General features: G+C 40.7%; 1 protein-coding gene across 5 annotated transcripts in view; it reads left to right on the forward strand.

The window, feature by feature from the left end:
- scn3b (sodium channel, voltage-gated, type III, beta) overlaps positions 1-23,719 on the forward strand; it is a 31,059-nt gene that overhangs the window by 4,592 nt on the left and 2,748 nt on the right. The window contains exons 2-5 of one of the 5 annotated variants that reach the window (XR_009768955.1): positions 5,051-5,229; positions 5,352-5,580; positions 10,484-10,622; positions 17,674-17,775. Coding sequence is in view for 4 of the 5 variants with exons in the window: in XM_061682438.1 (XP_061538422.1) it covers positions 5,051-5,229; positions 5,352-5,580; positions 10,484-10,622; positions 11,161-11,212 (599 nt within the window). In the remaining variant the exon portion in view is untranslated. Of the gene's footprint in view, positions 1-5,050; positions 5,230-5,351; positions 5,581-10,483; positions 10,627-11,160; positions 11,434-17,673; positions 17,980-23,719 lie in introns of those variants that run through there. The other 4 variants (XM_061682439.1, XM_061682438.1, XM_061682440.1 and 1 more) reach the window with 4 other exon arrangements.

The following is a 23,719-nucleotide window of genomic DNA, read 5'->3' on the forward strand; positions in this document are numbered from 1 at the left end:
TGTGAGGAGAAGCGGCTCAGAAAATGGATGGATGGATAGATGGTTGCATTTTGTAAGTGCAAGGACATACTTGTTTTGTAACCTTCAGGTACCGTACTTTTTTATAATGAGATTATCTCAATACTTTCCACAATATTGTCCAAAAAGAGCAAATGAAGACATCAACGTTAGAACAACCAGTCTCTAAACAGAGGATGATGTTTACGCCCTCATGTGTATCATTTTTAATTCTCAACTGTGTGACCATTAGCAAACATCAGACAAAAAGCCCATCGGCATTGAATGCATAATGATGCACTCAGCTCTTAATAGGGGCTCAGACCATAGCAGCAAGCTCATCGATACCCACCATCTCCATTTACGTACTTCCCTCGTCATTAAGATACATATCATAAAGAAATGAAGGAAAGGAAAGAAAAGAAAAAATCCAATATTTTCATTGGGGAACTGTTTGGCCTTTGACCCCACCCCATAGGTGAAAATATGTAACATAGATCTTCCATGAGCTAACCAATTACAATTACAGTAAAACGCTCACTTTTTTGTGAGCGTTTTATTCAGAGATTGTGTAACCAAGCTTCGAACTAATCCATTCATATTTCAAGTCTGATTTCCACCACTTTCTGTGCTGCTTTGCACTCATTCCCTATGTGGCTGCACGAGAAATGATGGAATCAATGTTGTCACAGTCTACCTTTGGGGGAGCTTTGGGTTATATAAAAGAACTGTGCCCAGTCACACAAGAGACATCCATGTGGCCAACTCGCAAAGGCTGCTGCTGCCACATTTCGCTTGAGAAAACATCCCTCTTTGTCTTTATAATCCCTGTTATTCTTTGCAATACATACTTTTGACTTTATTCTGTCTCTTGTAATTTTGCCATCACATTTTTTTCTTCTTCTTCTTCTCCTCCACCTCTTACTCTATTGTCCTCCCCCTTAATGCAAATACTAATGGGCACATGTCATCATTAGTGCTTACTGGCCTGGATGAGCTTGGATTTGTGATGAAGTTCAGAGAGTCAAGCCCTTTCCCAGTGCTCACAGAGCTGTAAAATTGAGTCGATGTCACTTTAATGCTCGCTGAGCTTTGCCATTTGCTCTAAATTGGATTCAGTATAGACTCTAGGGCTACAAGGATCGGACATAGGCCAGACTGGACCTTTATTTTACTTTATTTTATCGGTAAATCATGATAGCTGGGATAGGCTCCAGCACGCCCGCGACCCTAGTGAGGAGAAGCGGCTCAGAAAATGGATGGATGGATAAATACTTCATGTTTGTGTAATTTATTGTTTTATTTCAGTAGTAAATCATGAGTAGTTTATGTGTTCTCCTAGGGATGTGTTCTTTCATTTCAATAGTAAAACATGAGAAATTGATGTTGTTTGTTGTTGTTATTTTATTTTAGTCACAAGGCAGCACAGTGATATAGTGGTTAGAATGTCTACCTAGAAAAACCATTATTGGTTCATTTTAGACTCTAATTTCCCAAATGTGTGAATGGTTGTTTGTCTACATGATACATGTGATTGACAGGCAGCCAGTCCAGGTTGTACATCGCCACTCGGCCTGGGATAGTCTCAGGGTCCAAAATATCTGGTATCGCATTGCCAAATGTGACATAAAAGCAGGTCAGACGATAGAATGCGACATGCCAAGCTCACGAACGGTTGAAAACTGGCCGAAAAGCAACATGTGGCTTCGTTTTACAGTCAAACATGGTGCTGTAGATGAGATACATTGTTCCCTTTGTCGCCAGCACACAAACGTAATTAAATATTGCCGAAATTACTCGCCAAAGTTTGTGGAAGGTGTTACAGGCAGTGGTCTCAAAAAGCTAATGTTGACGAGCACAACCACGCTGGAGTACACAAGAAGGCAGTAGATTTGGATAATCCTGCCACATTAGCCGAAATCTACAAAATTACTATTGGACGGGCTTTAAACCGTGCCTCTAACAGCAAGAAAGATCAGGTAAGTAAATTCACTCGGTGGTGTGTTGTATGGCACTATTATATGTTTTGCACGAGGTTTAAGGACATCCAGTATATAACACCATCAGTGTGCGTCGTCTCCCAAAGATGTTCAGGCTCAAGGTGTTATATTTATGTTCTTTCTTCTTCTTACTTACGTTCTTACTTATTTTCTTACTTTCTTACTTCTTCTTATGTATTTTCTTACTTACTTTCTTAGATAACCTCAAAAGTCAGGAGTAGTGTCCCCAACTCTAAATCTGTATGGTTTTTGTTATTTTTTTATCAGTGGTGAGTTCAAACACAGAGGTACAGTGGTTAGCACATCTGCCTCACAGTTCTGAGGACATGGGTTCAAATCCGTCCTTCCCAGTGGGGAGTTTGCACGTTCTCCCTGTGCCTGTGTGGGTTTTCGCCGGGTACTCCGGTTTCCTATCACATCCCAAAAACATCCATGGTGGATTAATCGAAGAATCGGAATTGTCCGTAGGTGTGAATGTGATTGTGAATGGTTGTTTCTGGCGACCAGTTCAGGGTGTACCCCGTGTCTCGCCCAGAGTCAGTTCGGATAGAGTCCAGTACGCCTCGACCCTCGTGAGATAAACGGTACGGAAAATGGAATGGATTTCAAATAGCACAAGATGCAAGATTGCTGTTGCACTTAATTAATAAAATGTAATCAATTCAAGTTCATTTATTTTAAAAATATTGAACCCCATTTAGTGAAACCATGAATGCTGCTAATATTCAATGGGTTTATTTCCAGTCATTTTGCATTTGCAGTGTGTAGGCTTTTCATTTTAGTAAACACATTAGAAATGGTAAGCATAATAAAAATGACTAGTAACCAGAGAAAACATTTTTATTGACATGATCAGAAAACATTTGACTAATTAGTTTATTCAATTTAAATGCCTCTACCTATACATTTAGGGCAGAAAAGCAAAAAAAAAAAAAAAAAAAAACCAGCAATTTAGTACTTAGTGGAACCTTTATTCAAATTACTGTCCAAAACAGTGTGTCAAAAAATTGCTACACAATCTCTGCAATTGCTATACAAATCTAATTTTGCATAGCAACAATTGCCATGCAAAAATGTTGATTATTTCAGGCCCTGAGTCTCCAGTTTTCTGACTCCCTAATGACAAGCGCAATAGAAAATACAGTAAATGAATGGATGGCTTGTACAACCCCAATTCCAATGAAGTTGGGACGTTATGTTAAACATAAATATAAACAGAATACAATGATTTGCAAATCATGTTCAACCTTTATTTAATTGAATACACTACAAAGACAAGATATTTAATGTTCAAACTGATAAACTTTATTGTTTTTCGCAAATAATCATGAACAGCTTTTTTGGAACGTCTTGCAGCCATAAAATTCTAAGTTAATGATGTTTAACAAGGCGGTACGGAAGGCCGACTGGTTAGAGCGTCTGCCTCACAGTTCTGAGGACCGGGGTTCAATCCCCGGCCCCGCCTGTGTGGAGTTTGCATGTTCTCCCCGTGCCTGCGTGGGTTTTCTCCGAGCACTCCGGTTTCCTCCCACATCCCAAAAACTTGCGTGGTAGGTTGATTGAAGTCTCTAAATTGCCCCTAGGTGTGAATGTGAGTGAGAATGGTTGTTTGTTTATGTGTGCCCTGCGATTGGCTGGCAACCAGTTCAGGGTGTACCCTGCCTCCTGCCCGATGATAGCTGGGATAGGCTCCAGCACTCCCGCGACTCTGGTGAGGATAAGCGGCTCAGAAAATGGATGGATGGATGAAGTTTAACACAACGTCCCAACTTCATTGGAATTGGGGTTGTAAATCACAACTGTGCATTGTCTGAATATTATGTTGTTTTATGCCGTCAGTAATCGGTCTTTTTCTGTTTTTGTGCCGTCAGTAATCGGTCTTTTATTTAGTTTTATTCATGCTAGTAACACCCCAGCCCGTCCCTTGCTGCTTGGTACTGTTGAGTTGTGATTTATTTCTATGTTTACTTTCCGAATCTATTTGTGCGCTCATTTCTAGACTTTACACGATCATGATTTTTGGGCCCAATCACCGAGTTAAAAAAAACGATAACCGATCCGATCGCAAGACGGAGCAATGTGTCTATTTAAATGACTTTTTCATTTACTGTATGTACTTGTGGACTGAGTATCTTCAAAAGTATTTTCTATTCAGGTCATATATTCTAATCAGTCAGGTCAAACCAACATTACAACATGACTAACTTTTTCAAATTGTAAAATATATTCCTTGGCTCCATAAAGGTTGGAAATCAATGCTCTAGTCAGCTCGTGTATTCTAATCAGTCAGGTCAAACCAACATTACAACGAACTTACTGTAATTAAATTACTTTATTGTTACTTTATTACTTCACACACATCGAAACTTTAGCGCATGATTCGACATAACGCCGGCATGTTTATATACAACCGTTAGCGCTAGCACTAGCTTGTTAGTCTACGTAACGTTTTGTTGCCTACTTGCGAGCGGTATCGTATAAAAAGTACGTGAGCATACCTCAACCAATCCTTGAATTAAAGTCCTCTCCCGAGTACCGGTGACCACCACCACATGTTGTTTCTCATTTTATTCGTATAGTACACACGGCGCAAGCCATTGTTGTTGGCGTCGCCATGGTAACGAGTGTATTCGGTCGCGTTTCAGTTGACAAAATAAAGCCCATTGATTGTAAAGGACTGGATGCGGTGGGGTTGGAATGCAAAGTTTTATTGCAGTAGTCTGACGCAGTGCAACTGTGAAAGACCAAATTTGTCTTGTAGTCTGATCGACGCATTACGTGTTGTCTGTCCCACACCGCCTACATGTTTTTATTTTAAATAACTTTATTGGTTGTCAGAGATTTACAGTACTACGTCAAAAGACACGTGAGAAGGCTAAAAATAAACCAGCTTTTGGATTCAAATATAGTGTACTCGACACGGAGTAAATGTCTTTTGCGAAGCCAATCAATGAATTATGGCATTAAAGCCGATCAGCATAAAATGCTACTTATCGGCCGATACCGATCAAACCGATCAGATCGGTGTAAAGTCTACTCATTTCTTATTCCAGCGCACCTGAGCCAGCCAGTATGCGTGGACGTTCCCTCGGGGACGGAGGCGGTTCTGGGAAAGATGATGAAGTTGACGTGTATCTCTTGTATGAAACGTGAGGAAGTGAAAGCCAAGACGCATGTGGACTGGTACTACATGACCAAGGTGGAACAAGGCGTCACACCTGACAAAACCCTTGTAGGTTGCTCCCACAATATTGTTTGTTAAAATTGATGGTCATAAAACAAGAGAAGCTCACCTCTCTCTCTCTCTCTCTCTCCCTCTCTCCCTCTCTCTCCCTCTCCCTCCCTCCTTCCTAGATATACAAGTACGAGGGTGATTTACCTATGGAGGTGGATGGACCATTCAAGGGCCGCCTGGTGTGGAACGGTAGCCAGGACCTGCAAGACCTCTCCATCAGCATCGTGAACGTCACCTACAATGACAGCGGCGTCTACGAGTGCCGTGTGCTTCGCGAGTTTGAGTTTGACTCCTTCACTCCGTCAGCTTACATCTTGAAGAACATCACACTGAAGGTGATAGAGGAAGGTGCGGTTTGTCGTTCAACACTTTCTCCCAAAAATCTGATTAGTGGGTGCCTCTAATCTGTCGCGCAATGGCCAATCGTCAGCAACTAGTTTTGCTGCGAAATTGGAATTTCACAATGACACAGTTATAACGGCCAGTAAAAAACTGGCATGTCGTATCACATGTGCTTTCACAACAAATATTACGTTTCTGGGTATGATGCGAAATCCAGCCAGCCGCCATCAAGCCCTTCAAATACAGTATGTATATTGTGTTTTACAATAATACTTCATAGTGGTGTAGCGATTCATTCATTCGTTTATGTATTGATTTATATTCTTACGATCCAACGAGATCGATCTGTGCTCGGCAAGTTAGCCTTCCAGACGCAAAGTATCGATTTTAAATTGTTTTAAAAGGTAATCAATCGATTGTATCGATACTCGGAAATAACGCATTGGATTTACGCATGACAGGGTTTATAATGGAGCTGTTTGTATTGTATTTCCAAGAAACACACTTGAGTTTCCAGTTAGCACATGACAATTAGCACTGTCAAGGCTGCTTTCTTCGTCGTCGTTGTTGTCCCTTTTCTTCTTTCTTTCCTTTTCTACGCCGCACATCTAGTCACGCCTTTCCATAGTGCCCCTACTGGTTGGATGAGACACCACTGAATATGTGCGTGCTGTTTTTTAGGCACTTTTACCTATTTTCGTGACGTTTCAGACGGTCTGTCTGGTGGATGGCAGATGAGAAGGAGGCTCGTGAGAAATTAGCATTAGGGATGCGTGTGTGTGACTCGAGCCAAATCGCTGTGCACTTTGAAGCCTTTCAAGATGGGTAGCTTAGGTTAGCTCGCTAGCCATTAACAACGATAGCAGAGTACAAGGAGGGGAAACCCAGATTACAAGAGAAGAGCCAGCGGCAACGTAAACAACTACACACCGTTTCAGGCTACAAAGAACAGGTTTGTGAATTTATTTACCTCTCTATTTATTATAAACACTATTCCTAAAAGATTTTCCTCATGAAAACCTCACAGTGCTTTGTTTCTAGCCATTACTACTTAACTGTTAATAATTTTCAAACTTTGGGTCTAGCTAGGGACTCCTTACAGTGGAGACATTTTTCCAAGGATCCCCTCATAATTCCAATACCAATTAAACAAACTCTTTTTTTTTTTTTTTAGAAAAATAAATTTGCCCAAAAATCATAGCTGACATAATATACATAACAGTAAGTTGCTGTTTTCATTTGTTTTATTGCAACGCAATACAATCAATCAATCAGCTTTTATTAAGCAGACTCGTAGTCCATTAGAAAACACATATAGTACGGTACACAATAAGACGCATAGAAGGAAAGGACGTCAGGAAAATGTTTATATTTTTTGACATAATGAGTTTTAACCAGATTTCCTGACAAAAAACAACAAGAATCTTAGAAATTTCACCTGCACTGTCCATTATGCAGGCATTTCTTTAAATATATATATATATATATATATATATATATATATATAATTTTTTTGTTGAAAAGTTACTGAATCAATTTCCACCCACTGAATTGTTTCGGATCGTATCATTCTAAATTAACCAATATTGTCCTTGATTCAAACCTTAACCATGAATCGTGATACAAATCGAATCATTGCTAAAACGAATCGTTTCACCCTTAACAGTTAGTTATATTTATAATTTCAAATGTGTGTGTCTGTGTCTAAAAGGTGAAGCGTGGAGAGTCTTTGTTGCCAAAATGCAGAAGTGCAGTCAATGAATTAGCCGATCATTGCCAACAACTTCTCAAATATCCACACACTCCCTTTTATAATGATATAGCTACAGCAGCCAGGACAAGCTGCTCCTTCCCTGACAATCACAAAATGTTGTTTGTTAATTGAAGACTCTGAATTACCCGTAGGTGTGAATGTGAGTGTGAATGGTTGGTTGTTTGTATGTGCCCTGCGATTGGCTGGCAACCAGTTCAGGGTGTACCCCGCCTCTTGCCCGATGATAGCCGGAATAGGCTGTAGCACGCCCGCGACCCTAGTGAGGAGAAGCGGCTCAGAAAATGGATGGATGATATATGGCGCCTCAAAATGTTGATTCCTAATAAGAACTCCAGGGTTTTCATTTTTTATTTATTTTTTCTCAATTCAGCGAGTTGTTATATTATGTAAGCATCGGTAACCTGATGTGCGGGTTAGTCCCTCACTGTATTTTTCATGATTGTCCCGTCCAGTTACGTTGGGCGACGTTAATCATTACGCGGCAGGCCTAACTTTAAACTAGAATGATACTCACTAGAACATACGACCCCACCTTGGTAACGCTTGCCATATTTTGTTTGTTGCTTTGTCGCCACGTAACCGGGCCTGTTTCTGGCGCATTATATAATCATTTAAGAAGAACCATTTTGATTGTCATGAATATACTGTTTATTCACAACATTTGTCCTCTGCATTTAACCCATCACAGTAGTGAACACCGCAAACACAGTTATTTGCACACACAGGAGCAAGGGGCAGCTTAGCAGCCAGGGAGCAGTTCAGGGTATTTGTGTCTTACTCAAGGACACCACAGCCGTGGGTCCGGTGGATATTGGGGGTGGGTGGTCCATTGCTGCCTCATCTCTAGCGCTGCCGCTCCACACTTGACGAAGCTGACTCCCCTCCCGAAAAACATTATTCTGCTGGTTGATGACTTGAAACCAGACACCAGGTAGGGGTGATCTTAACCACTTGGCAATGGCTGTCCCCTTAATGGTATGTTCCAGAACATTTGGAAGTCAGAATTTTTTTTTACATCCGACTAGGAAAGGGATCGGGCCCAGGGTGGACTGTGAATAGCGAAAATCTAAAGATAATTGACACTGATTATAATTGTATTTATATATATTTTTTTAAGCCCCAACAAATTCTTGATTAAGCACGGATAAGCTGCCAATAAGCGTTTTGGGGGTTTGCCAACAAAACAAGTTCTGTCATGAAAATCTATTGTATTCATATTTTCCTTCTTTTGGAACCAAAATTGAATGACACCTCAACCCCTCCCAAGTTTTTGCATTTTTTGCGTAATTCTGCTCACAAACAAGTGACGTTCAATGCAGTAACTCTCGCCTTTGTACTCGTATTTGGTCATACCATTTCTGTCCATTAGTCAATGTGGAACCTATTTTTCTATCACTTTACTTTTTTATTCAGCTAAATACAATCATCCACAGGCCAAACAAATTAACAAATCATCACAAATTTGGATTTTGTGAGGATAGCGCTACCCTTGTGTTATACATGTTGCTAATCCAACACATTACATTATAAAATATTTCAAATTCACTGATTCAAGAAGCATTAGTATGTTGGTCTGATTCTAATAATGCACATGTCCTTCTCATCTTCTTGTCGACAACAGAAGGAATAATTGTGTGTTTTGTCTTGTCTGCCCCTTGTCTGCTTTCTTTTCACATGGGGTAATGTATTCCGCTTCCTGCATTTGAATGCTTCCAATGGACCATACAGTACATTCACATTACATACACTCGTTATAACATTCGGTGCACCTGCTCAACCGAATCAGGTCCAACGTGAAAACTATATCCCTAATTATTTAATTGCATTCAATGTGTTGGTTATCGCTCTAAGAATATTCAACTGAGCGTCATTATCTGAGCATTATCATCTTTGTAAATGCAGAATTTCTCATATAGCTCTTGTCTTGGATCTCATTTGCTTGTACACAGGTACCTAATAATGTGTCTGATGAATATTTTTACCTATTTTCCATTATGACAACTCCCTCCATTGCTTATGTTTATTATGAACTGTAAGATATAAAGATAGAAGCAAATGTGTTTGTTGTGCCTAGGCACATAATAGATGTTGACCTGTTTTCTGTCATGACACAAGACTCCATTACTTATGTTTAGTATGTACTGTAAGTAATTAATCTATGCATAACGATAGAGGGAAATATTGTTTGTTGTGCCTGCAGAGAATAGATGTATTTTTTCTTCCCCCCCTCTAAGAGGGTTTTTATTTCACATGCCACTTTTGTGCTATCAAATGTCACAAAGAGTCACCCACCCCCGGCCCCATGATAGAGCAGTATTATGTTACAGTAATGATGTTCATTGTTGTCAAATGGATTATATAGCCTGCTGTGAATGTGTGTATTCATGTGAGTGTGTACTTTGTTCCACTTTGCACCTTTATTCACAATTTAAATATGAATAAAAAGGTGATTTAATGAGACAAAGCCAAGCAGTTATGTGTTTTACATTGGTGCTTAACACTAAGTCTAATATAAAGTTTAAATCTAGACTACACCCCACCCTGCAAGTTACTGTAATTTGAAACAATTCATCTTATTTCACCGTTTCGAAGCTAACTTGTGTCGATTTTTTGATTCAATTAATTTATACCATAAAGATAATGAAAAATTGTGAATCTTTCATTAAAATGATCAAAATCTCCACAAGTAACCTTTAACTTTACAGGCTGTATTGCTTGGAGCACAAGTGATACAAGACTTGTTGAAAAATCCAGCTCTTTAAAATGAATAATTCTGAACTAAATCTTTGTAACAGCAGAATTTTTCATACATCTCTTGTATTGATTTTCATTACATTGTGCAGGTGTACCTAATAAATTAGCGAGTGAATGTAGTTTATATATTGAAAACAAAGAAATGCCAATGCGAAGTGCCAATCAATAGCTAGACGTGATGCTCTGATGCATCTCATAAGCATTTGGATTCATCCTATTAATAGTAGTAGTGGTCTTCTTTATAATGCCTGATTGTCTATTGTTGGTAGCACACAACCTTCTTAAACCTGTGAATAAACAGTATTGCTTTATTCACCACACGAAAGAAACCAAAATGTACTGAATAAAAAATGTTTCTCGCTGCTGTTTGTGCCCCCACAGTCAGCCCGGACACCACAGCCCTCTACTCGAAGATCATGATGTACTTGCTGCTGGTCTTCTTGACCTTCTGGCTGTTGGTAGAGATGGTTTACTGCTACCGCAAGATCTCCAAGTCTGACGAGCTGGTCCAGGACACAGGGTGAGTGTCATTGGGATGAATGGCAAACAGGGTCAGCATTGAGTGGAAGGGGAGCAACAACTTCAGTGCTTAAATGGTGCCAATCAAGTTGGGTTACAGGAAGGTCTGAGTAGAGAAGGCCATCTTGTGAAAACAATCCCCATTTTCAGAGTGATAAAGCTGTAGTTTTTATGCCAGGCCAGTAGTTGGCAATGTCACTTTATAAAGCAATTAACTCATTCACGACAAGCCATTTTCAAGGCAGAGTTCCCCATATTGCGAGCCGTTTTACAGCATTTTGACTGATCATTCAGAACCCATATAATATTGTGTTCTGTGACAATACTGTGTAAGCACCGAACCCACCAAAAGTAGACTCTTTTATTTCACTGGAAAAAGTTTATTCATACATTTTCCATTCTGTAGTAGTCAGTTAATAATTAGTCATAATAAGTAGTAATTTACAGTTGTGTAAATTGTTGTTGGTTAAAGCCCCCCCAGCCAATCCATTCTACTAGCCACAGTGATTCACACTCTGCTTTGTTGATTATGCAATCAGTGTCAGTGTCCGACAAGTCATCTGTGCAAGAGGCAACATTGCTACCCCATGAATCCACTCCGATTTGTGTCCACGACCGCGAGTTCTGCCTGATCAAGGGGAAAAGGGAGTTTCTTTTTTTCTGGTCTCTGTGAATCGTGGATTAAGACAACAGTGAAATCACTGAATTGCTTGACCTGCTATATGTGGTTTACAAAACATTGCATCACTTAGGCCAAAGACAAATTTCCCATCTTCAAAACTTGACCCTCTCGACTGTGAACTGTTCTGTATCCTGGCTTTGAATTGACCTGTCACAGTTGACCTTAAATAAAAATTTTTAAATCCTTTGCAATTTTTTCCGTGGTTTGGTGTTTTGAACTTGGGTCTTTCGCCACACCCGCCTTGTGTCACACTGTGGGGAAGTATGTATGTCTCCACTCGACACATTCGTGAAGCAGGAAATGTGTCCTTAGTCGGAGATAAAATTGTTTTGGTTGTGAGTCCTTCACACATGCCTGTAACTTAACACCATTCCTCTATTTTCAGTTTAAAAGTAGCCCTGTAACTGTTAAATGCACACACAAGTCAACGTAGAATTTTAGACTTAATTGAGCCCGTAGGAAATTCTGGTATCTTTCAAGGATTCATGGATTCAAAGAGTTTAATTGTCATACCAATATACATCTACACATGATATGGCATGAAATTCAAATCCATGAGGTCCCAGATTAGCCCAATAAGTCTCGAGAAATACAGTATATATAGAATAAGAAAATAAGATAGAACAAAGATTTAAAAAAAAAAAAAGATTAAAATACTTAATTTTCAATTGTGAATGTGAACGTTTGTTTGGCACATTTCTGAGGTTGGGGGTTTGAACTCAGAATCAAGCCTTCCTGTGTGGAGTTAGCATGTTCTCCCCATCCTTGTGTGGGTTTTTTGTGGGTCCTCCAGCTTCTTCCCAATGTGAGGGATGCACGATAACTCTTCATTTGACCGATACCGATACTTGCTGCTTCTCCAAGCCGATACCGAGAACTGATATAATTTTTTTATGGTTTATATCAGGGGTCTTCCACAATTTATATGAGATATATAATATAAGAACGGGTGGTTGTTCTTGTTAATATGTACATAGACAGTGAAATTTGTGGCTGGGCAAAAAGTGCAAGAGGCGTGGCGAGTGTTGGTGCAGAGCGAAGCCGCCCGTCATTAGTGACTGCGCACTCGCGCTGTCATCGCTGAACAAGGAGGGCTGTTTGTTTTGATATTAGTTCCATTTGTAGATGATCTAATGTATTGTTTAGTCAGCGAACACTGGAGAGGAAGATGGATAGGAGTGCTCTGCATTGGTTACCTTTTGGCTCAATTGTCAGTCCAGCCCGACAACCGCATTTCCCCATCCAATTAAACCGCCTCAGCATGAATGAGGACAAGTGGTATTGAAAATGGATGGCTGGATGGCACTATGTGGTTGTATCCCACATCTCATAGAAGTTATCGCAACATGCAATGGCACTGTTGTCTGTGTTGCCTGACTTTCTGCAGACAACACTAGTCATTGCAAAAACCTTGTGAGGAACTTGCAAAGAGACGAGAGAGAACAGCAATCAAAGAGACGAGAGAGAACAGGACGGAGCTGAGGAGAAAGCAGTCAGACAGATGGACAGAGCAGTAATTGAGTCCGAACCGCATCTGTTTGTAAACCTCATGTAATAATAATCTATCTTTTCACAATATGCAGTCTGACAGTGCCGAATAAATCTCTAGTGAATGCTCCCTTTTTCCATTGGAACCTTTGTCTTACCAATGCAGCTCCATCAGAGACCAAGCTTTTGCATCACCTTGTCAGCGCTGACAAAGACCCAAAGGCACCCATGTAGTTAGCTCCCTGCTGTTGGCCATTGTGTTGACGAGGCCCGTCGATCCAGACTGACGGCATTTAAACAGGCAATTTATGTCTGCGATGGAACAATCGCGGCACACAGACGCGAGTCTCACTGTTTGTGTTTTTGTTGACAATTAAGGCTTGTGCCAGACGCTTGCGGTGACACACAGACAATTTACTGCACAATGTATTTCTTGTTTCCTAGAATAGCAAAGATACAAAGGAAGAAGGGCATATAATTCACAAAGTTTGTTCACAAGAACGGCACGGTGGACGACTGGTTAGAGCGTCTGCCTCACAGTTCTGAGGACCGGGGTTCAATCCCCGGCCCCGCCTGTGTGGAGTCTGCATGTTCTCCCTGTGCCTGCGTAGGTTTTCTCTGGACACTCCGGTTTCCTCCCACATCCCAAAAACGTGCATGGTAGGTTAATTGACAACTCTAAATTGCCCCGAGGTGTGAATGTGAGTGCGAATGGTTGTTTGTGTCCATGTGCCCTGCGATGGGCTGGCGACCAGTTCAGGGTGTACCCCGCGTCCTGCCCGATGATAGCTGGGATAGGCTCCAGCACGCCCGTGACCCTAGTGAGGAGAAGCGGTGAAGAAAATGGATGGATGGATGGATGTTTACAAGCAAAACACCAAAAATAAATGTTTGTACTTGTATGAATAAAAACAAAAACAAATCATCTCCTTGTCAACTTACGTTTCTTCTTACTTCACATACCTACCGACCTATACTTCCGGACTTAATTAATTACTGTATGAGGTGTGTCAGCAATGTTCCAGGACCGGAAAGGATATATTTCAAATCAAAACTACAAATACAAGTTTTACCCATTGCATTAATGTCCCTTGTTTCGAATGCACTTCTCAGCCTTCTCTAACTGTAACTATGAGTCTAACCTTTTTCAAACTCTCAAAGTAACAGATTGCACCACAAGTTGGCGCTTCAAGGTCATATTTGGAAAAATGTGATTGAGAAAAGGGCAAAATGCCACATGACCAGAGAGAGCAAATCACATGCTTCAACTTTAGAAGGTGTGGCGTGATATATATAAATATCTGAGCTTTTGCGGCTATTTCTATGGCTTGTTGACCGGTGTTAGTGATTTTTCATTTTTTCATTTAACCTTTATTTATCCGGGAAAACCTCATTGAGATTAAAAATCTCTTTTACAAGAGTTCCCTGGTCAGGACAGGCAACAAGCAAAACAGCATTGACTAACAAACTAAAAACATTCAAACAATTTCATAATACAACAAACAGCAGTTTTTTTCAGCAACATCCAAACTATTTAAAGTGCAAGCAAGCTCATTTTCACGTTTACTTTCTAAATACATTAAATGTTTGAAGATAAAGTGCTGAAAACTTGCGCAAAGACTGATAACTATATAGTAATGAATTGTTGCGATATGGCTGATATGGCACTGTTCCACCTTCTAAATTTTCCTGATTTTGTGGGTGGGGCTAAAAACTAGCCCAATGGCATCATGGGGCTGGAGCGTGTACCCCACTGTATAAAAACCAAGTGCCCTAATTCCATGCAGTGGCCATTCAGTGGAATTGCACTTCCTTGTTCATAAATAACTTCGGCTAGTTTTACCCGTACATGTATAGCGTGCAATTGGCCATGAAGCTATGCCCACAACTTGAAAATATATAAAGTGTAATGTGTTTTGTGTTATTTGGGCAACTTGTCTTGCCGTCTGGCACCCATGCACGTTGTGTTGTGAGGCAGTGGTAAAACGGACGAGATCCGCAGCCCATTGCCAGCAGTTAGAGAAGCCGCTGGAGGTCACAACAACGTTACTGCCGTGAGCCTCACAGCCTCCTTCCCTCCTTCTCCTGGCTGAAAAACAAAATTCATCCAGCAGGACCGGAGAGCATAGCGCGACTTTGACCGCTTATGGGGCACCATTCTGTGGCCACAGAAGCAGGTTGTTCGCTGTATTTCAAAGGAGGGAAGATTGTCCTGGCGGCAGAGTTTATAGCCATAGGTTTATAGCCTTCTCTGCAGCCTGTGAAAGTGTGTGATATCTTGGTCACTGGAAAGGAGCCGTGAGAGAAGTAAGATGGTACGTGTACCTGATTGTGTCTCCACAGTGTCTGCAAGCTGAAAGACTCAATTCTTGACCGTTTTGAAGCTGATTTCACGTACTTTGTAATTCGTTCATTTATTGTCAGGCTTGTCAACAAGACTCAGTAATATCCATCCATTTTCTGAGCCGCTTATCCTCACTAGGGTCGCGGGCGCGCTGGAGCCTATCCCAGCTGTCATCGGGCAGGAGGCGGGGTACACCCTGAACTGGTTGCCAGCCAATCGCAGGGCACATACAAACAGACAGACAACCATTCACACTCACAGTCATGCCTACGGGCAATTTAGAGTCTCCAATTAATGCATGTTTTTGGGATGTGGGAGGAAACCGGAGTGCCCGGAGAAAACCCACGCAGGCACGGGGAGAACATGCAAACTCCACACAGGCGGGGCCGGGGATTGAACCCGGGTCCTCAGAACTGTGAGGCTGACGCTCTAACCAGTCGGCCACCGTGCCGCCACTCTGTAATATGTCGAATTAAGAATATCTTTTTTTCTCTTGTTTGGTTGCATTTTAAAACTAAATTAAAATGAAACATTGACTACCTAATGTTTCGGTTTTGATGTTTAGATAGACCGATATGTTTTTTTCCAGGGTCGATACCAATACCGATTATCAGTAGTCAAGGAGGCCGATAACCAATATTTGGAGCCCAAGGGACAATATTGGCGTCAAACTTTTTTAATAATACAAACTCTAACACTTGACTTGAACATCTCATCTCCAAAAAGATGAGACAGCTAATTGACTGTGACATTATCAAACGTCCCAATATTGGCGAAGGACTTCTTGGCTACTCAGTCTTATGGAGTACAAGCGCCAGCTGCAGTATTTTGAGGTTTTACTCCATCAGCTATTGGTATTTAGAGCAGTAAACATGCAGCACAGTAGCTGACTTGTGCAGCTGGTGTGAGATGAATACCAATTCAATGTACCTGTTACGGTGCGTAATATCAAAGCATGACCCCAAAGCACAAAACCAAGACAGCAACTGGGGAAAAAAACTCAAAAGAGACCAGGCACGATCACAGGCTCATGACATGGTAACCAAGGTGTCCTCTCCTGGGATAGGCTCTACCCTCTATTGTCATCCTGAATATGATGAACAGTATAGAAAATGGATGGGTGGATGATAAAAGCAGGTTAGATGAACAAATTACATAGCGCTGCATAGCAGTTGATCTCTCTTGCTTAAGTTTCTATGGTAAAGAGAAAATGACCTTTCCATCAAGAATAGCCTCCATTTTCTCATTATTTTCCAAGCAGGAGCCTCAATTTATTTTTAAACTGTGGCAAAAAATACTGATTAGGCCATTATCATATTTGTTTAAAAATGTAAAATTGAATTCTCACCAATCCAACAAAGGTTACATAGTTATTAGCCACATTCCTTGTGACAAAGAGAGACTCTTTTCTCATATTCAAATGTATGCTTCATTAGAGGAGTGCATAGTTTTGAATGCCATTTCTCAAATGACATGCAGTGACTATGGCAAATTTCCATAGTTACACTATTAACATCATGCAAATAATTGTTTTGTAGTTCTCTACCTACAAGTCTCATGTCTTTAGAGCTTTTCGTGTCGCATCCTCACTCTTGCCATCTTTGGAATTGATGTCCAATCAGAAATCCTTCATTTGTAGCAATTCAACCTCACTTGCACAACGTGGTGGAATGAATACAAAAGTTGGTGTTACCAAGATAATAATGCTTAGTTTTTCCACTGTCAGGGAGGTATTACAGTGGATGTCAAAAGTCTACACACCCCTGTTTTTTTTTAATAAAACATGAGAGGAAGATAAATCAAACATGTTAAATGTGAGTCAGCACACACCTACACGTACAGCTTACTGGAACAGATGAACTTTATTTGGGATTATACAGAGGAACTGTAAATGGTGGCAGGTGCGTGCTGACTCACATTTAATTCAGAACACAATCACCTCCCAGTGATACAAGGGTGTGCACACTTCTGGCACCACATTAAATTTCCCCTCTCAAAACAGATTTTTTTTTTCCAGTTGAGTTGTACAGGTTATAGATCACATTAATGGTGGCATACGTTTTGAAATGATCTATCTTGATCTCATTTGTTGATATCACAAAAACCTGGCAATTGAACAGAGTTGTGGAAACTTTTTTACCAATACTAAATAATGCACATACTTTTACATATTTTTTACATAACGTATTGTGAAATGAATACCTCAACCAAGCTAAACATGAGTTGTAAAGGCATACTACATATTGTATTAATTGAGATAAGCGAAAATACTCACAAGAAATGCGAAACACTTCACAAATTTGCATATCAATGAAGTGTTAAATGTCAAAGTTGAATGTCATTGTAGACATGTACATAATCGTGTCCAGCAAGCCTGTTATCTAGATTAAATAGTGACTAGTGAATCTGTTATCTAGATTAAATAGTGATTAAATAGTGACTCCGCTGTACATGTTCATGTGTTGATTAACTATTGCAATATATAAAATACAACTATGAGTTGTTTATTGACAACAGAAATGTGTTGTGCTTTGCCAGATACTGAAGAACCATGATGGACGATAAAGATCAACCAACCGAACGGCCCAACAACCCCCCTGCCCCCCAGTCCCACCCGTTTTCCTGTGGAGAGCCAAAAATGTCAGTTTATTACCTTCCTGTGCTAAACTCCTGTGCCCTCAGTAGTAACACGAGTTACAAATCAAATGTCTAAGGTCATGTAAAAAGCGGCTGCACTTCATGTGAACCTGGCCTCTTAATCGTACCATGTCGTGCCTCTGTGATGTGGACCCTTTATAAATAGAGACAATGAAGTGCAACACACTATCCTACTGCTGTCACGGCTACTCAGCTTTTTTTATTAGCTGTAGTTTTTCTGTTTTTTTTTTTTTTTTTTTGGTCTTTACAGTATTTTATAAGACATACAGAGAGTCTGATTATATTAGTCATGGCTAATACCGCTGTAAGAAAACTTACACTGCTTTTTTTTATTGTTATGACATGCATTGCTACAATATATAGGAAATATATGATTATTGTCTCCCCCCTGCTGTATTTCTGTTGCTGTTTTTAATTAATCCTCCTAATCTCTCTGTATAAATTAATTAATATTAATCAATACACAGCAGTAAGGTCTTTAAACCCACGGCTTAGACATTTGCTGCTGGTGTTCTACATGCAGTAGATGCTTTTTTGCTACTTTGTAATATTTTGGACATATTTTGCCATTTATGTCACGTGACACTGCTCCTGTTCTGCAAATCTTTGAGTAAATTCTACTAAATTCCACATCTTTTGGCAGTGTTCCTCTGAAATTATCTAAAACTTTGGAAATGCGGATGCCGAGAGATCCCATTTGTGAGCCGACATGCCAAAGTCAGATTAGTGTGGGGAGAGATTTCTCTAAAAAGATATTTACACAAATATATCCGCAACACTGCCACCTAGCGGATGGAGGGACGGGCTTTCCCACGCGTGTGAATACTCTCAATTTGTCTGCGTGTGTGAATATCTTGAAAACTGCGTTACGTTTGTCTCAAACATAAATGCACCTTCAACAATTCACAAGCAGAATTGAATATTTACAAATGATAAGTCATGATAAATGCACACACAACATTAAAATACACGTGCAAATCGTGGGCATATTTGTGGATTTAAAAAGCGTTTGTAGATCACAGCTATATTTGTGGATCCGAAAAATGTGTAAATTGCGGATAAATTGTGTAAATAATTTTGAGACAAATCTTTCTCCATAGATTAGAATTGAGCCTTGATCACATCATGTCATTGCAATCCAAACACACAATGTGGATTTGTTCTCATTTTTCACAAACTTTTTTTCCTTTAGGAAATAATGAAAATCCAATCCAAAGCTAAACTCTCGCGATTGCTAACTGTCACACAAGTCTAAAAAGAAGTAAAAGGGGGCGTTTTCAGTGTGCTACTTAGTGAGGGGAGAGCTACTCCCCTCAATAAACGTTTACAAGTGTGATTGTCAAACATGGCTATTCATAATTGCTGTGCCATTATGAAAGTGCGTAGTCATGATAGTCACAGAGAACGCCCATTCAGTTTCAACAAAATAGCAGTCCTGGCAATACTGGACTAGAATTCTCACTGTAATCAGATATCAAAAGTACTGGTATTCATTACTAAAGTAAAAGAAAGAAGAAAAAAAAGAGTCAAAAAATACTCTTACCTATGTAAGATTATTCCTAGTTCAGCGTTCCCTTGTTGTGACTGCACGGTGTGTGTGCAACCGTATGCAGCATAATATTCAGGGGTACTTGTTATTTTGGTTTCCGACCTGTCGCAACAAACATAGAATGCGGCGACACTTTTCCCCCACTAGCTTAGTGTCGCCGTACGCCCACAGCTCAAATGGGGAGTGTTGTAGCTACAAAGTGTATGATCTATGCGCTTGACTCGTTTACTTCCATCGTCGTCGCTACCTTTAGGTTTTAAAAGTAATAAGCTCATTTTTAAAATGTTAGGAGTAGAAAGTGCAGATACTTGTTTAAAAAATAATGGGTAAAAGTAAAAAGTTGCCAGAAACGTGAAGTGCAGATACCTGAAAAATCGACTTACGTTCAGTCACGAAGCATTTGTATTCTTACCTCTGACTGTAAACAAGCTGGCAATAGCCACAATTGCTACGGTGTTAGCATGATTATTTTTTGAGTTACTATAACACTAAATGTTATCACTTTGAAGTTTTCTTTTTGGAATGGACATCAATAAAAAATTAAAAAGAGGTGATAAACCTGCCTGCTGAGCAGAAATGTTGCTAATCCTGCATTGCTTCTGAATCCTCAGAGCTGCCTGAGCTCTCTCCACATGGCGAGGCAACTAATATGCTCAGCCTTGTTTTGTCTCAGGCCCTGTCCAATTCCTTCTTTTAATGCTTCAATGCTTCTGTTTTCGAGTCCTACAGGATACACAGCTGTTGGCTAATGAGGGGTGGGATTTTTTATTTTTATTTTCCTGAGGTGGATATTCCACCATAGTTTCAGCAAAGCTCCTAAAACACAAGGTAACAGGTCAGCAAAGGGCTGAGGGTCTGTCCTTGAGTGTGTCATGAGTCACGCCTTCTGCCTCTAAATGGTTGTTTTTCCTCGGGCGCTCTGGTTTCTTGCAAATCAAATTAGAAACACAAGATGGGCTCAAGGATATTCATTTTGTTTTTCACAGATCATGTTAATCACTGATGTCAGGTCATAATGACAGTTTTAACAAATTGCAAGTGGCCCTTTAATTTTGATGACAAGTGACAAATGTAGCTACACGTAGGGGGAAAATACTGCTTTTGCTGGGGAAGAAAAAGCAAAACACACTTCTGAAGTTACTAGGCATTGCATTGTATTTCAGAAGTTCCATTGCACGAAGAATCTACTTTTAAAGGAGATGTACAGTGCAACATCTCAAATACAACGCTTTATAGCCATTTTGATGCCTTTCAAGTCTGTTGGCTTTAAGGGGAAGACTGCACGATAATCCGTCACTAAAGCGCTCAATTTAAGAGAGAAGGATTTCTAGTCCTTATCAAACTGGTCCACAGGAGCAAATAATTGCAGAATAGTGAATTTAAAAGAAAGGGCAGAGAGGATAAAATGGTCTAAAGACATGATGACATGATGCAGGCTGCTCTTTCCAAAAGCCTGTGACCAAGAGCAGTGACTGATACAGCAGCGGCTGTTGTCAAGGCGACCTGCGTATGCCTGTATCAAGGTGGAATCGACTGGCTAAAATATGATCACGCAATAGAAGACCACTCTAACAAGCATAACAAAAAAGTATGGCGCTTTGAAATTCACACCTTCCGCAAGGTTTTTTAAAATTGCCAGAGGAATGGATTTCCTCCAAAACTCCCAGTGTCCGATATTGTACAGTCCGACCAATAAACAGCTAATGTAACCGGTGCGGCCTTTACCCATCCATCAGGTTCATATAAATTGGTTATTGATTGTGCAACAGTGGCACAGTGATCGACTGGTTAGAGCGTCAGCCTCACAGTTCTGAGGACCGGGGTTCAGTTACCGCCCCCGCCTGTGTGGAGTTTGCATGTTCTCCCCGTGCCTGCGTGGGGTTTCTCCGGGCACTCCGGTTTCCTCCCACATCCCAAAAACATGCGTGGTAAGTTGATTGAAGACTTTAAATTACCCGTAGGTGTGACTGTGAGTGCGAATGGTTGTTTGTTTCTATGTGCCCTGCGATTGGCTGGCGACCAGTTCAGGGTGTAGCCCGCCTCCCACCCGGAGATAGCTGGGATAGGCTCCAGCACTCCCGTGACCCTAGTGAGGATAAGTGGCTTGGAAAATGGATGGATGGATTGTGCAACACGGCCCATAAAGCATTTAACAGGTCATTCAGAGTGCTCGTCTATCCTTTCTTCCCAACATGCTGCCTCCCTCTCGTGTTCCCGTTTATCTCCCCGAGGATACAGCCCAGTAATGTGGCCCACATATGTACCAAAATACATTTCAATTAAAGCAGACGGCCTCCTGCTGCTGGCAAACATTTGCAGACACATAACATCAACCACTCAAGACAGGCCATGACTATAAACACCTTCATTTGGACCTTTTTTTTTTTTTCTTATGTAGGGAATGTCTAATCACGCAACATGTTGCGTGTGTCTAGATCGGGGTTCGGCAACCCGTGGCTCTTGAGCCGCATGCGGCTCTTTAGCGCCGCACTAGTGGCTCCCTGGAGCTTTTTCAAAAATGTATGAAAATGGAAAAAGATGGGGGAGAAAAATATATTTTTTGTTTTGTGGTTTCTGTAGGACGACAAACATGACACAAACATTCTTAACGTTTTCCAATGCTGCAAAAATTTGTGGAATAAATATAAAATTTCAACATTTCTGTCAACGAAGATTTGCTTCACAGCTCAGCGTGGCAGGTGGCTGTTGCAAACAAACCGGCGGGTGTGTGATGGGCCATGGATCGCAAAGGGAAAAAGAGAGATAGCTGAGGATGCAGCAGTTCTCAGACTGAATCATTTGCTTTCATTGCCAACGCGGAAGGTTTGCTTACATGTGTGCTTTGTAATGAGAAGTTGTCAAATAACAAAAAGAGTCATGTGGAAAGACATTTCCAGGGAAGGCATGCTCGCTGTCCTTGTTGAACACATTCCCAGGAGTAAATCAAGCTGACCTCGAAATGGAAATGGCCAATATAGCTGACAAAGATTTATGGGTGTCCAAATTCAAAGGTCTGACAGCCGAGCTTGAAAATGTCAATCGCCAGAAAGCCCAGCTTGCCCAAAGCCACGAATGGAGTGAAATTGAAAGCCTCGCAACACCCAAGAAACTTGTTTGAAATGTGGAATGCTCTTCCTGACAGTTTTAGGAACATGAAGAAATATGCATTTGGAGTATTATCCAATCTTTCGATCAACATACCTATGCGAGCAGATATTCTCAAACATGAACTAGATTAAATCCAAATACTGCAACCGCCTCACAGATGAGAGCTTGCAGTCATGTGTCAAGATTAAAGTTACATCTTACAATTCAAATGAAGTTGGGACGTTGTGTTAAACATAAATAAAAACAGAGTACAATGGTTTGCAAATCATGTTCGACCTATGTTTAATTGAATGCACTACAAAGACATGAAGTAGAAGAGGTGGAAAGCGGGTTCTTCAGCAGTAAAGAGAAGAGGAAAGCGCAGTACCGAGAACTGAATGTGGGGACTTTCAATGTTGGGACTATGAAAGGAAAATCTCAGGAGTTAGTTGACATGATGATGAGGAGAAAAGTTGATATATTGTGTGTCAAGTAGAGCAGGTGGAAAGGCAGTAAGGCTAGGAGTTTAGGGGCAGGGTTTAAATTATTTTGGTAGCAAAGGCCAAACAGGAGGCATATGATGACATGTATGCCAGGTTGGACACTAAAGAAGGAAAAAAGGATCTCTCCAGGTTGGCCAGACAGAGGGATAGAGATGGGAAGGGTGTGAAGCAGGTTATGGTGATTGAGGATAGAGATGGAAATATGTTGACTGCTGCCAGTAGTGTGCTAGCTAGATGGAAAGAATACTTCAAGGGGTTGGGGAATGAGGAAAATGATAGAGAAGGGAGAGTAGAAGTAGAGTAGTTAGTAAGGGGGGAGTTAGAAAGGCATTAAAGAGGATGAAAAATGGAAAGTCAGTTGGTCCTGATGACATTCCTGTGGAGGTATGGAAGCATCTAGGAAAGGTGGCTGTGGAGTTTTTGACCAGCTTATTCAACAGAATTCTAGCGGGTGAGAAGATGCCAGAGGAATGGAGGAAAAGTGTGCTGGTGCCCATTTTTAAGAACAAGGGTGATGTGCAGAGCTGTGGGAACTATAGAGGAATAAAGTTGATGAGCCACACAATGAAGTTATGGGAAAGAGTAGTGGAGGCTAGACTCAGGACAGAAGCGAGTATTTGTGAGCAACAGTATGATTTCATGCATAGAAAGAGTACCACAGATGCATTATTTGCCCTGAGGATGTTGATGGAAAAGTACAGAGAAGGTCAGAAGGAGCTACATTGTGTCTTTGTAGATCGAGAGAAAGCCTATGACAGAGTACCCAGAGAGGAACTGTGGTACTGCA

This window comes from Phycodurus eques, chromosome 7 (genome assembly GCF_024500275.1).
Source record: "Phycodurus eques isolate BA_2022a chromosome 7, UOR_Pequ_1.1, whole genome shotgun sequence".
Lineage (NCBI taxonomy): Eukaryota > Metazoa > Chordata > Actinopteri > Syngnathiformes > Syngnathidae > Phycodurus > Phycodurus eques.